The 13,622-nt window shown below is 37.7% G+C and overlaps 1 protein-coding gene across 1 annotated transcript in view; it reads right to left on the reverse strand.

Annotated features, from left to right (window-relative positions):
- Positions 1-254: 254 nt before the first annotated feature.
- Positions 255-13,622, reverse strand: part of CAPS2 (calcyphosine 2) — a 40,780-nt gene continuing 27,412 nt past the window's right edge. Inside the window, 4 exon segments of the mRNA XM_036867459.1 lie at positions 255-430; positions 8,383-8,479; positions 10,438-10,557; positions 13,381-13,535. Of these exon segments, the coding sequence (XP_036723354.1) occupies positions 255-430; positions 8,383-8,479; positions 10,438-10,557; positions 13,381-13,535 (548 nt within the window).

The following is a 13,622-nucleotide window of genomic DNA, read 5'->3' on the forward strand; positions in this document are numbered from 1 at the left end:
AAATCAAAAAGACAGATCTTTATAAACTTATAAGCAGGCGAGCACTCGTACATGTGTGTGAATTTACACATACCCTTACATCTATCTTTCTGAATACTTCTCTTTCCAGGCTCAACTTTTTTGAGAAAACAACAAAAACAAACAAACAGAATAATGAGAGCCCTAGAAAAATACATTCCAGTGTTTGATACTTAACATTCAATTCATCTCTCCTTTAAAATGCTTAGTACTGATTACATACTCGTTTTAAAAAACTAGATCCCCCATGGAGTATGTAAGATATTAACAAGATCTTCATCATCTACTATCCCGATACTTAGACCTTCATAGTAATCTTCAAATTCACCATATGACACTTCATCAGACTTACTGCAGGCATCTTTCAATGTTTCTAGAAAAGATGTTTTGATTTCTTCCTCTGTGGAATGTCCTGTAAAATAGTACTGACTATGAAACAATGTCCTTAAAAGTTCAGTGAAATGGCTGATGATGATAAAGAAATACTTAAGTCACCTGATGAAATCTTTCCAACAATTTGAAATCTTATGTCAAACTACCCTTCAATTTATTTAAACATTTTCTTGTATGAACTAGAATTTAATGGTGAGGACTTTAACACACATTTGAAGCATCTTTTAAAAGCGTCTGACAGGGTGTATCCTTATGTATAGGCAAAATAGTAGTTACTACTGTAGATATTCTTGTATTTGTTAATGTTTTAGACAACTCGGTTTCATTCCCATTAGAAATGAGGAAAGAAGAACACAAGTAAATAGTTTCATGATTTATAGGCTGATAACACAGTAATGCAATGTGTTAAAGGCATTAGTTACTTTATGAAGCAGTTACTCATAACTGCAGCTAGAAAATATTACTGCAAACACAGGATTCAGAGGCCTATGAAAATCTTTGCTGGAAGATATTTTACTTGATTAACTCATTCTATTTTTAATCTCTGACATTAAGTAGGCTATTTCCACTGGTCGGACACAGACAGTAAATGGTTAAGCAGTGAATTACGTGGATCTCTCTGATTGGAATTCCCACAGTTTTCCCATTAAACTTTGCTGTATCTCAGGAAGGGCCTCAGCCGTTTATAGTAAAAGAACATACTAAACTTTACTGTTTGGCTTCAAGATGGCGGAAGAGTAAGACGCGGAGATCACGTTCCTCCCCACAAATACATCAGAAATACATCTACATGTGGAAGAACTCCTACAGAACATCTACTGAACGCTGGCAGAAGACCTCAGACCTCCCAAAAGGCAAGAAACTCCCCACGTACCTAGGTAGGGTAAAAGAAAAAAGAAAAAACAGAGACAAAGAATAGGGACGGGACCTGCACAAGTGGGAGGGAGCTGTGAAGGAGGAAAGGTTTCCACACACTAGGAAGCCCCTTCGCGGGCGGAGACGGCAGGGCGGTGGGAGGGTGGTGGAGGGGGTGAGCTTCGGAGCCACAGAGGAGAGCACAGCAACAGGGGTGCAGAGGGCAAAACGGAGAGATTCCCGCACAGAGGAACGCTGCCGACCAGCCCTCACCAGCCCGAGAGGCTCGTCTGCTCACCCGCTGGGGAGGGTGGGGGCTGGGAGCTGAGGCTCGGGCTTCGGAGGTCGGATCGCAGGGAGAGGACTGGGGTTGGCGGCGTGAACACAGCCCGAAGGGGCTAGTGCACCACGGCTAGCCGGGAGGGAGTCTGGGAAAAGGTCTGGAGCTGCCAAAGAGGCAAGAGACTTTTTCTTGCCTCTTTGTTTCCTGGTGCACAAGGAGAGGGGATTAAGAGCGCCGTTTAAAGGAGCTCCAGAGACGGGCGCGAGCCGCGGCTACAGGGCGGACCCCAGAGACGGGCATGAGACGCTAAGGCTGCTGCCGCCGCCACCAAGAAGCCTTTGTGCGAGCACAGGTCACTCTCCACACCTCCCTTCCCGGGAGCCGGTGCAGCCTGCCACTGCCAGGCTCCCGTGATCCAGGGACAACTTCCCTGGAAGAACACACGGCGTTCCTCAGGTTGGTGCAACGTCACGCCGGCCTCTGCCGCCGCAGGCTCGCCCCGCATCCGTACCCCTCCCTCCCCCCGGCCTGAGTGAGCCAGAGCCCCCGAATCAGCTGCTCCTTTAACCCCGTCCTGTCTGAGTGAAGAACAGACGCCCTCAGGCAACCTACACACAGAGGCGGGTCCAAATCCAAAGCTGAACCCCGGGAGCTGTGCGAACAAAGAAGAGAAAGGGAAATCTCTCCCAGAAGCCTCAGGAGCAGGGGATTAAATCTCCACAACAAACTTGATGCACCTGCATCTGGGGAATACCTGAATAGGCAATGAATCATCCCAAATTGAGGAGGTGGACTTTGGGAGCAACGATATATATATATTTTTCCCCTTTTTCTCTTTTTGTGAGTGTGTATGTGTATGCTTCTGTGTGTGATTTTGTCTGTATAGCTTTGCTTTTACCATTTGTCCTAGGGTTCTCTCTGTCCTTTTTTTTTTTCACTTAAAAATATATTTTTTTCTTGAAAATTATTTTTTATTTTTTATTTTAATAACTTCATTTTATTTTATTTTATTTTATCTTCTTCTTTCTTTCTTTTTTTTCTCCCTTTTACTCTGAGCTGTGTGGAGGACAGGCTTTTGGTGCTCCAGCCAGGCGTCAGGGCTGTGCCACTGAGGTGGGAGAGCCAAGTTCAGGACACTGGTCCACAAGAGGCCTCCCAGCTCCATGTAATATCAAACAGCGAAAATCTCCCAGAGATCTCCATCTCAATGCCAAGACCCAGCTCCACTCAACGACCAGTAAGCTACAGTGCAGGACACCCTATGCCAAACAACTAGCAAGACAGGAACACAACCCCATCCATCAGCACAGAGGCTGCCTAAAATCATAATAAGGCCACAGACACCCCAAAACACACCGCCAGACATGGACCTGCCCACCAGAGAGACAAGATCCAGCCTCATCCACCAGAACACAGGCACTAGTCCCTTCCACCAGGAAGCCTACACAACCCACTGAAGCAACCTTAGCCACTGGGGACAGACACCAAAAACAACGGAAACTATGAACCTGCAGCCTGTGAAAAGGAGACGCCAAACACAGTAAGTTAAGCAAAATGAGAAGACAGAGCAGATGAAGGAGCAAGGCAAAAACCCACCAGACCTAACAAATGAAGAGGAAATAGGCAGTCTACCTGAAAAAGAATAATGATAGTAAAGATGATCCAAAATCTTGGAAATAGAATAGAGAAAGTACAAGAAATGTTTAACAAAGACCTAGAAGAACTAAACAGCAAACAAACAATGATAAACAACACAATAAATGAAATTAAAAATTCTCTAGAAGGCATCAATAGCAGAATAACTGAGGCAGAAGAACGGATAAGTGACCTGGAAGATAAAATAGTGGAAATAACTACTGCAGAGCAGAATAAAGAAAAAAGAATAAAAAGAATTGAGGACAGTCTTAGAGACCTCTGGAACAACATTAAATGCACCAACATTCGAATTAAAGGGGTCCCAGAAGAAGAAGAGAAAAAGAAAGGGACTGAGAAAATATTTGAAGAGGTGATAGTTGAAAACTTCCCTAATATGGGAAAGGAAATAGTTAATCAAGTCCAGGAAGCACAGAGAGTCCAATACAGGATAAATCCAAGGAAAAACACACCAAGACACATATTAATCAAACTATCAAAAATTAAATACAAAGAACAAATATTAAAAGCAGCAAGAGAAAAACAACAAGTAACACATAAGGGAATCCCCATAAGGTTAACAGCTGATCTTTCAGCAGACACTCTGCAAGCCAGAAGGGAGTGGCAGGACATATTTAAAGTGATGAAAGAGAAAAACCTACAACCAAGATTACTCTACCCAGCAAGTATCTCATTCAGATTCGACGGAGAAATTAAAAGCTTTACAGACAAGCAAAAGCTAAGAGAACTCAGCACCACCAAACCAGCTTTACAACAAATGCTAAAGGAACTTCTCTAGGCAGGAAAAGACCTACAATAACAAACCCAAAACAATTAAGAAAATGGTCATAGGAACATACATATCGATAATTACCTTAAAAGTAAATGGATTAAATGCTCCAACCAAAAGACATAGACTGGCTGAATGGATACAAAAACAAGACCCATATATATGCTGTCTACAAGAGAACCACTTCAGACCTAGTGACACATACAGACTGAAAGTGAGGGGATGGAAAAAGATACTCCATACAAATGGAAATCAAAAGAAAGCTGGAGTAGCAATTCTCATATCAGACAGAATAGACTTTAAAACAAAGACTATTACAAGAGACAAAGAAGGACACTACATAATGATCAAGGGATCAATCCAAGAAGAAGATATAACAATTGTAAATATTTAGGCACCCAACATAGGAGCACTTCAATACCTAAGGCAAATGCTAACAGCCGTAAAAGGGGAAATCGACAGTAACACAATCATGGTAGGGGACTTTAACACCCCACTTTTACCAATGGACAGATCATCCAAGATGAAAATAAATAAGGAAATACAAGCTTTAAATGATACATTGAACAAGATGGACATAATTGACATTTGTAGGACATTCCATCCAAAAACAACAGAATACACATTCTTCTCAAGTGCTCATGGAATATTCTCCAGGATAGATCATATCTTGGGTCACAAATCAAGCCTTGGTAAATTTAAGAAAATTGAAATCGTGTCAAGTATCTTTTCTGACCACAATGCCATGAGACTAGATATCAATTACAGGAAAAAATCTGTAAGAAATACAAACACATGGAGGCTAAACAACACAATACTTAAGAACCAAGAGATCACTGAAGAAATCAAAGAGTAAATCAAAAAATACCTAGAAACAAATGACAATGAAAACACAATAACTGAAAACCTATGGAATGCAGCAAAAGCAGTTCTAAGAGGGAAGTTTATAGCTATACAAGCCTACCTTAAGAAATAAGAAACATCTCAAATAAACAACCTAACCTTACACCTAAAGCAATTAGAGAACGAAGAACAAAATAACCCCAAAGTTAGCAGAAGGAAAGAAATCATAAAGATCAGATCAGAAATAAATGAAAAAGAAATGAAGGAAACGATAGCAAAGATCAATAAAACTAAAAGCTGGGTCTTTGAGAAGATAAACAAAATTGATAAACCATTTGCCAGACTTATCAAGAAAAAAAGGGATAAGACTCAAATCAATAGAATTAGAAATGAAAAAGGAGAAGTAACATCTGACACTGCAGAAATACAAGGGATCATGAGAGATTACTACAAGCAACTATATGCCAATAAAATGGACAACCTGGAAGAAATGGACAAATTCTTAGAAATGCACAACCTTCTGAGACTGAACCAGGAAGAAATAGAAAATATGAACAGACCAATCACAAGCACTGAAATTGAAACTGTGATTAAAAATCTTCCAACAAACAAAAGCCCAGGACCAGATGGCTTCACAGGCGAAATCTATCAAACATTTAGAGAAGAGCTAACACCTATCCTTCTCAAACTCTTTCAAAATATAGCAGAGGGAGGAACACTCCCAAACTCATTCTACAAGGCCACCATCACTCTGATACCAAAACCAGACAAAGATGTCCCAAAGAAAGAAAAGTACAGGCCAATATCACTGATGAACATAGATGCAAAAATCCTCCACAAAATACTAGCAAACAGAATCCAACAGCACATTAAAAGGATCATACATTATGATCAAGTGGGGTTTATCCCAGGAATGCAAGGATTCTTCAGTATACACAAATCAATCAACGTGATACACCATATTAACAAATTGAAGGAGAAAAACCATATGATCGTCTCAATAGATGCAGAGAAAGCTTTCGACAAAATTCAACACCCATTTATGATAAAAAACCCTCCAGAAAGCAGGCATAGAGGGAAATTTCCTCAACATAATAAAGGCCATATATGACAGACCCACAGCCAACATCATCCTCAATGGTGAAGAACTGAAACCATTTCCACTAAGATCAGGAACAAGACAAGCTTGCCCACTCTCACCACTATTATTCAACATAGTTTTGGAAATTTTAGCCACAGCAGTCAGAGAAGAAAAAGAAATAAAAGGAATCCAAATCAGAAAAGAAGAAGTAAAATTGTCACTGTTTGCAGATGACATGATACTATATATAGAGAATCCTAAAGAAGCTACCAGAAAACTACTAGAGCTAATCAATGAATTTGGTAAAGTAGCAGGATACAAAATTAATGCACAGAAATCTCTTGCATTCCTATACACTAATGATGAAAAATCTGAAAGTGAAATTAAGAAAACACTCCCATTTACCATTGCAACAAAAAGAATAAAATGTAGGAATAAACCTACCTGAGGAGACAAAAGACCTGTATGCAGAAAATTATAAGACACTGATGAAAGAAATTAAAGATGATACAAATAGATGGAGAGATATACCATGTTCTTGGATTGGAAGAATCAACATTGTGAAAACGACTCTACTACCCAAAGCAATCTACAGATTCAATGCAATCCCTATCAAACTACCACTGGCATTTTTCACAGAACTAGAACAAAAAATTTCACAATTTGTATGGAAACACAAAAGACCCCGAATAGCCAAAGCAACCTTGAGAAAGAAAAACCAAGCTGGAGGAATCAGGCTCCCTGACTTCAGACTATACTACAAAGCTACAGTAATCAAGACAGTATGGTACTGGCACAAAAAACAGAAATATAGATCAATGGAACAGGATAGAAAGCCCAGAGATAAACCCATGCACATATGGTCACCTTATCTTTGATAAAGGAGGCAAGAATATACAGTGGAGAAAAGACAGCCTCTTCAATAAGTGGTGCTGGGAAAACTACTGGGACAGCTACATGGAAAACAATGAAATTAGAACACTCCCTAACACCATACACAAGAATAAACTGAAAATGGATTAAAGACCTAAATGTAAGGCCAGACACCATCAAACTCTTAGAGGAAAACATAGGCAGAACACTCTATGACATAAATCACAGCAAGATCCTTTTTGACCCACCTCCTAGAGAAATGGAAATAAAAACAAAAATAAACAAATGGGACCTAATGAAACTTAAAAGCTTTTGCACAGCAAAGGAAATCATAAACAAGATGAAAAGAGAACCCTCAGAATGGGAGAAAATATTTGCAAATGAAGTAACTGACAAAGGCTTAATCTCCAAAACATACAAGCAACTCATGCGGCTCAATATCAAAAAAAACAAACAACCCAATCCAAAAATGGGCAGAAGACCTAAATAGACATGTCTCCAAAGAAGATATACAGATTGCCAACAAACACATGAAAGAATGCTCAACATCATTAATCATTAGAGAAATGCAAATCAAAACTACAGTGAGATATCATCTCACACCGGTCAGAATGGCCATCATCAAAAAATCTACAAACAATAAATGCTGGAGAGGGTGTGGAGAAAAAGGAACCCTCTTGCACTGTTGGTGGGAATGTAAATTGATACAGCCACTATGGAGAACAGTATGGAGGTTCCTTAAAAAACTAAAAATAGAACTACCATAGGACCCAGCAATCCCACTACTGGGCATATACCCTGAGAAAACCATAATTCAAAAAGAGTCATGTTCCAAAATGTTCATTGCAGCTCTATTTACAATAGCCAGGACATGGAAACAACCTAAGTGTCCATCAACAGATGAATGGGTAAAGAATATGTGGCACATATATACAATGAAATATTACTCGGCCATAAAAAGGAACGAAACTGAGTTATTTGTAGTGAGGTGGATGGACCTAGAGACTGTCATACAGAGTGAAGTAAGTCAGAAGGAGAAAAACAAATACCATATGCTAACACATATATATGGAATCTAAAAAAAAAAAGAAAAAAGGAAATGGTCAGGCGAACCTAGGCGCAAGATGGGAATAAAGACGCAGACCTACTAGAGAATGGACTTGAGGATACGTGGAGGGGGAAGGGTAAACTGGGACAAAGTGAGAGAGTGGCATGGACATATATACACTACCAAATGTAAAATAGATAGCTAGTGGGAAGCAGCCACATAGCACAGGGAGATCAGCTCAGTGCTTTGTGACCACCTAGAGGGTTGGGATAGGGAGGGTGGGAGGGAGACGCAAGAGGGAGGAGATATGGGGGTATATGTATATGTATAACTGATTCACTTTGTTATAAAGCAGAAACTGACACACCATTGTAAAGCAATTATACTCTAATAAAGATGTTAAAAAAAAGAAAAGAAAGCTCTCACATTTCTGGTTTAAAAAAATAATTATTTATTTCCTCACTTAATGGCCTCAAGTCCATGCTATAAATTAGTATAATTTAAAGATAGTACTTTGATTAACTCACATTTTAGAAATCTAATGTATTTTGACTTGTAATAATTACCTGAAATTACTTGAGGATGCTTCTTTGCACAATAACATTTTCTTATGTCTATAACAGGCGCACTGCCTGTTTTGTTAAAATCCAGTTTCATGAAGGCCTAAATAAAGAGAGAAGTGTTATTTTTTTCTATGAAATCATTAGAACCTAATTTTCTATTCTGCAGTAGGTTATTTTTGACCTCTAAACAAGACAGTTTAAAGTACTAAAGTGGTATATGAAGGAAGCATCATGAAAACAGGGAGAAAGATATTGGAGCAAGATATTCAGTAACCTGCACTTAAGGTGCACTACCACTTTCTAGCACCCTGACCTTGAGAAAGTAACTTAACCTCTGTTACCCTGGCTTTCCTCTTCTGCACACTGAGGAGTTGGGTAAAAGACCTCTCAGGTAACTTTCAGCTCTACGAATCACATGAAATTGATAAATGGCCAAGACAAATGACCAGGACTATTTTGATTCAAAAAGTAAACCTGCAAATATTCCATTACTAAAATCAATGAGAAAGTTAAATAATTCTTAAATGGGTTTTGTTACTCTATTTCCTGAAATTTAACACTACCTTTCGAAATGCTAGTTGTTTTTTCACTCCTCTAATTCAATGCAATTCTGAGGATCATAAAATATATTTTATTGAGAAGAGGAGTGGGTCCATAGAAACATACAACTGACCAAAAGCAACATCCTACATTTGCAGATGAGTCAAAACTGGAATCAAGTTTGTTTATTCACAATAATGTCACAGGTATTTGGTACCTGTTATGGGCTGAATTGCATCCTCCCCCAAATTCATATGTTGAAGCCCTAACCTCCAGTACCTCAGCGTGTGACTGCAGAAGAAGATAGAGCCTTTAAAGAGGTGATTAAATTAAAATGAAATCATTAGGGCTGGCCCTAATCCAATATGACTGGTATCCTCATAAGAAGAGGAGATTAGGACACAGACAACACAGACTGAGGGATGACCATGAGAACACAGGGAGAAGACAGCCGGTTAATTACAAGCCAAGGAAAGCAGCCTCAGGAGAAACCAAACCTAATGACACCTGGATCTTGGACTTCTAGCCTCCAGAATTGTGAGACAACAAATTTCTGTCGTGTAAGTCACCCAGTCTATGGTATTTGTTATGGTAGCCCTAGCAAACTAAGTCTACTTTTGTCCTCTATTCCCAGGACCAAGACTTATGAAAGAGACAACCCTCCAGTTTCTACTCCTGATACTTACACCTATCACCAGGACATGTAAGGTAAAAATATATGCAAATTTATAAATATTATGTGGTGAATTTGTTTAACATAAGGTTTTTATTTTGTCTTTTGGCCAGTAAAGATAAAGATTTTGATATTTTCTATTTGAGATTTGTACCCAATGTAATTGTTCATACTACCCTATTCACAATAGGTTTGTTTCAGTATTAGATAAATATACATTTTATATTAGGTACATATACAAAAGAAAAAGAAAACCACATTGCTCAAAAGCATGCTCTAAAAATGGCTACCAGAACCTAATATCTTCTCCCCTACATAAGTCAGAGCTCCTGTTTTTAATTACAATTTAACATGATCATTTTAATCTTCATTTGAACATTTAGCATGTATATTTAAAAAGTAGAGAAACATGTTTTAGTCATCATCCTAAGATAATGTGCATTGAGCCTTGACACTGGGACAGCTATAATGCTCATAATTTTATATGTAATACCTTAGACCAGTTCTGTGAGATAAGAAACTGAGGCTTGGAAATATTTAATAATAGATATAGACATATAACTATATGGAGCCAGCAATTTATGGAATTAGTAATTTGTGAACTGAAATTTAATTTCAGATTTTATTTTCCTTTTATAATATTTTCCTAAAACATAGGCATAATTTATTTTGCTTTATACTGGGTAGATTTGTATGTGTATGTGTGTGTTTGTGTTTTACTAAACCCAAAATACATTACAGGGAAAGGAATTTAAAACATTTTCAATGGTAATTCATTAAAGATTTAAAAGAATGAACCTAAAAATCTATTAAAAGTAACTATTTGAAAGATTACTTCAAGTTACCTTTTGAACAAATGATTTCCTGTATTCATTCATTTCACCAATAACGGCACGCTTGAATTCTCCGTAATCAACCTTGCCATTGCCATAACCATTTAGAATTAGCCACAAAGACTCAAAATCCTAGAAATGATCACACAGAGACCACTGTTACACCTTTAAGTTATATATGGCCACAACAATAATCATCATAATAGCATTTTGTTACATCTGTTGTAGCCCTAGACAAGGTAGTGGACTTAATAAGAAAATTCCAAAAAGTTACTTATAAATCCAATCAAAGGCACTAAAAAAGCTTATTTAGAGGAACTCTGTAGTGGACAGTTCCATAAAGTTAAGAAACATTTAAGAGTGGCAATAAATCACAAATGTATCTTTTTAAATTTATTTTTTTTCAATAAAAAATGCTTACCATTCACTTGAATTTGACCATTTCATTATCTTTAATGTATTATATCAGTGACAATTAAGAAGTCACTTCACTTACTGGAATGCCTCCAAAAGGCATCAGGATACTGACTGTACTTCTGCTAGTCTTCATACTTGAAAGTATAAGAGATTTGAATGACTCTAACAATTATTCCATGATTTACACTGAAAGGTGCTGTTTTGAGTAGATCCCTTATGCCAATTTATTCATTTTACTATTGCCACTTACTTCTTTGGCAAATGCACTATTTAATAGAATATTCTATTCATAAAGTTCCTAACAACAACCAAAAAAAATACAGCATGAGATTTTCTTAAACTCAGATAAATAGATTTTCAACATTTCAGTCAAGTTGTTAGCTTTAAAATGAGAATATAAATAAAACACCTAGCAAGGGTGACTGACAATAATGGTTACCCCCAAAATATTCTCTTCCATTTCCTCCTAATTTTTTCAATTAAAATTTTAATAAGGAAACTTAAGACGCCCTGCCCCCCCGCAGTTCTCAACAACCCATACATTTTTTTGGTCTGTTGTGATGCCCTGTACATAAAAAGACTTTAAGGTCTATAAAATGAGCTTTTAAGTGTGAAAATGAGCTTAATCTTTAAAATCATACGTAATATGGATAGAAGATGAATTTGCTCACCCAACTCAAGGGATACTAGAATTAAAAGATAATGCTAGAAGCTTAAAAGAAACATTTTTCAAGAACTGAATAATTTACCAAAAGTGGCAACAAATTTATATAACTCTTTCTAAAATATGGTGCAAGATCGAAAATGATAATTCAGTTGAAAAAAAACTAAGGTATATTTATTGATAGTATCTCTATATAAATTAGGCAATTTAGGAGGCATACCAATTTTTTAAAATTTCAAATTAGTAAGAATGACTTTGCCTTCCCTAAAACTAGTGCCAGAATTAGACCCAGGTTGGTGATTCTTATGTTCTTGTTTTTGCTTCTCATTGCATGGGCAGTCTCCAGTGATATTATAGAGGAAAAGAAAAAACAGGGTATAAGACACCACATCTTTCTAATTTTCTATTGCTGTTTTATTACTATGATTATTATTAATGCAAGGAAGAGATGAAGTTAGATAATCCCTAGTGTGTGTCACTAGGTGGGCCACAAGGTTAAATATTGTAAAAAAACACAAGACAGGTATGGCACAGCAATAATAAGCAATACCATACCGGCACAGAAGTTTACAATTGATAAGGCATGTAATTTTCTCATTTGAGTTTCAAAGCAACTCTGACTATAAGTATTATCTCTGGATTGCTTCAGCAGAGTCTGTCTGTCAGAAAAGTGAAAAGGCCTATTCAAGATCACACAGTTCAAATGTTAAGGCTAGAACTTGAACCTTTATCTCATAAATTCAATTTCCAGTGTTCCTCCCACAAAATGTACTATATCTTGTGACAAGACGATTTGAAGCAAAAGAGAACAATGCAAGAGAATGCCTTATCTAAAACCCTTGAGGTAGACATGTTTCAAATTCATATACACTCAGGATAAAATCCAAACTTCTGAGCATAGCATGCAAAGCTTTAATGTAATGGACACTGCTAGGCTTATTTCTCTCCATTCTTCTCTTTTCCTTCCTTCCACCTATCTATCTATTTCAACTCATGCATCGTCTATTTATTCAGCACCTGCCAAACGCCAGGTTCTATTCGAGGTATTAGAAATAGAGCAGGAAACAAGAAGCACCTTGGTCTCTGCCCTGATGGGACTTCCATTCTACTGCAGGCAGAGCCAGAGAATATATACAAAGTGGTATAAAGAAAACAAAATGGATAAATGGTATAGAGAGGATCAGGGATCAGATGGGATGCTCCTTTAGATGGAGGTGTCAGTGTAGTGTTCTTAGTAGAGAAAACCTGAATGATGTGAAAATTCAGCCATGCAAAGGTCTGGTGGAAGATTACTCACAGCAGAGGGAAAGGTAGGGGTGAAGCCTCTGGGGCAATTCCTGGAACCTGCCGCACTCCCTCTCCCCTGGAAGCCTTCACATGTGCTTCTCCCTTTCCTGAAGTAGCCATTATCTGATCCACGCTACTCCTCCCCTCTTGTCTGCTTCATTCCTCCTCATCCTTCAAAACTCAGCTCGGACATATACCCACCTCCAGGAATCCTATGAACTTCCTTCTCCATAACCTGGCTTGCAATTTATCTCACATGTTCTGAAAGCATTCTCTATTTAACACTTATCATGTTGTTTTGTAATCATTTATATTTTTCTTTCCTTTACTTATGAAGACCTTAAGAGTACAGAGTATGTCTTCTCAGAGTATAGAACAATGCCCACTTATTAGGCTCTTAATAAGTATATGAGGGAGGAATGAATGTCGACATTTAAAAAATCAGCAGGACTTGCCTGATGGCTTAACACTGATAATGAGGCATAAAGAAGGAGACACATGAACTACTAAAAATTCAGTAGAAAAGTGAATAAGACCACTGAAGAATAATATGTCATTCACTGCAGAGAATTATCTGTGGTACATACATTTTCGGACACTTCTAAGTGAAATACTTTTAAAGCTTGCTTAAAATCTGCCTTATCTAAAAGTCCATTTCCTTCCTTGTCCAATTGTTGAAGGTATTTTCTCAATCCAGTCAAAATACAAACACCTCTTTTACATAGCTGTTCTTTTAGCACATCTGTTTAAGAAGAAGAGAGATGGAAACTAATTATTCCTATGCACAAATGTATCAAACTGCAATTGTCTCTCCGGTAAGAAAATTAAA

The sequence above is a fragment of the Balaenoptera musculus genome, chromosome 10, assembly GCF_009873245.2.
Source record: "Balaenoptera musculus isolate JJ_BM4_2016_0621 chromosome 10, mBalMus1.pri.v3, whole genome shotgun sequence".
Taxonomy (NCBI): domain Eukaryota; kingdom Metazoa; phylum Chordata; class Mammalia; order Artiodactyla; family Balaenopteridae; genus Balaenoptera; species Balaenoptera musculus.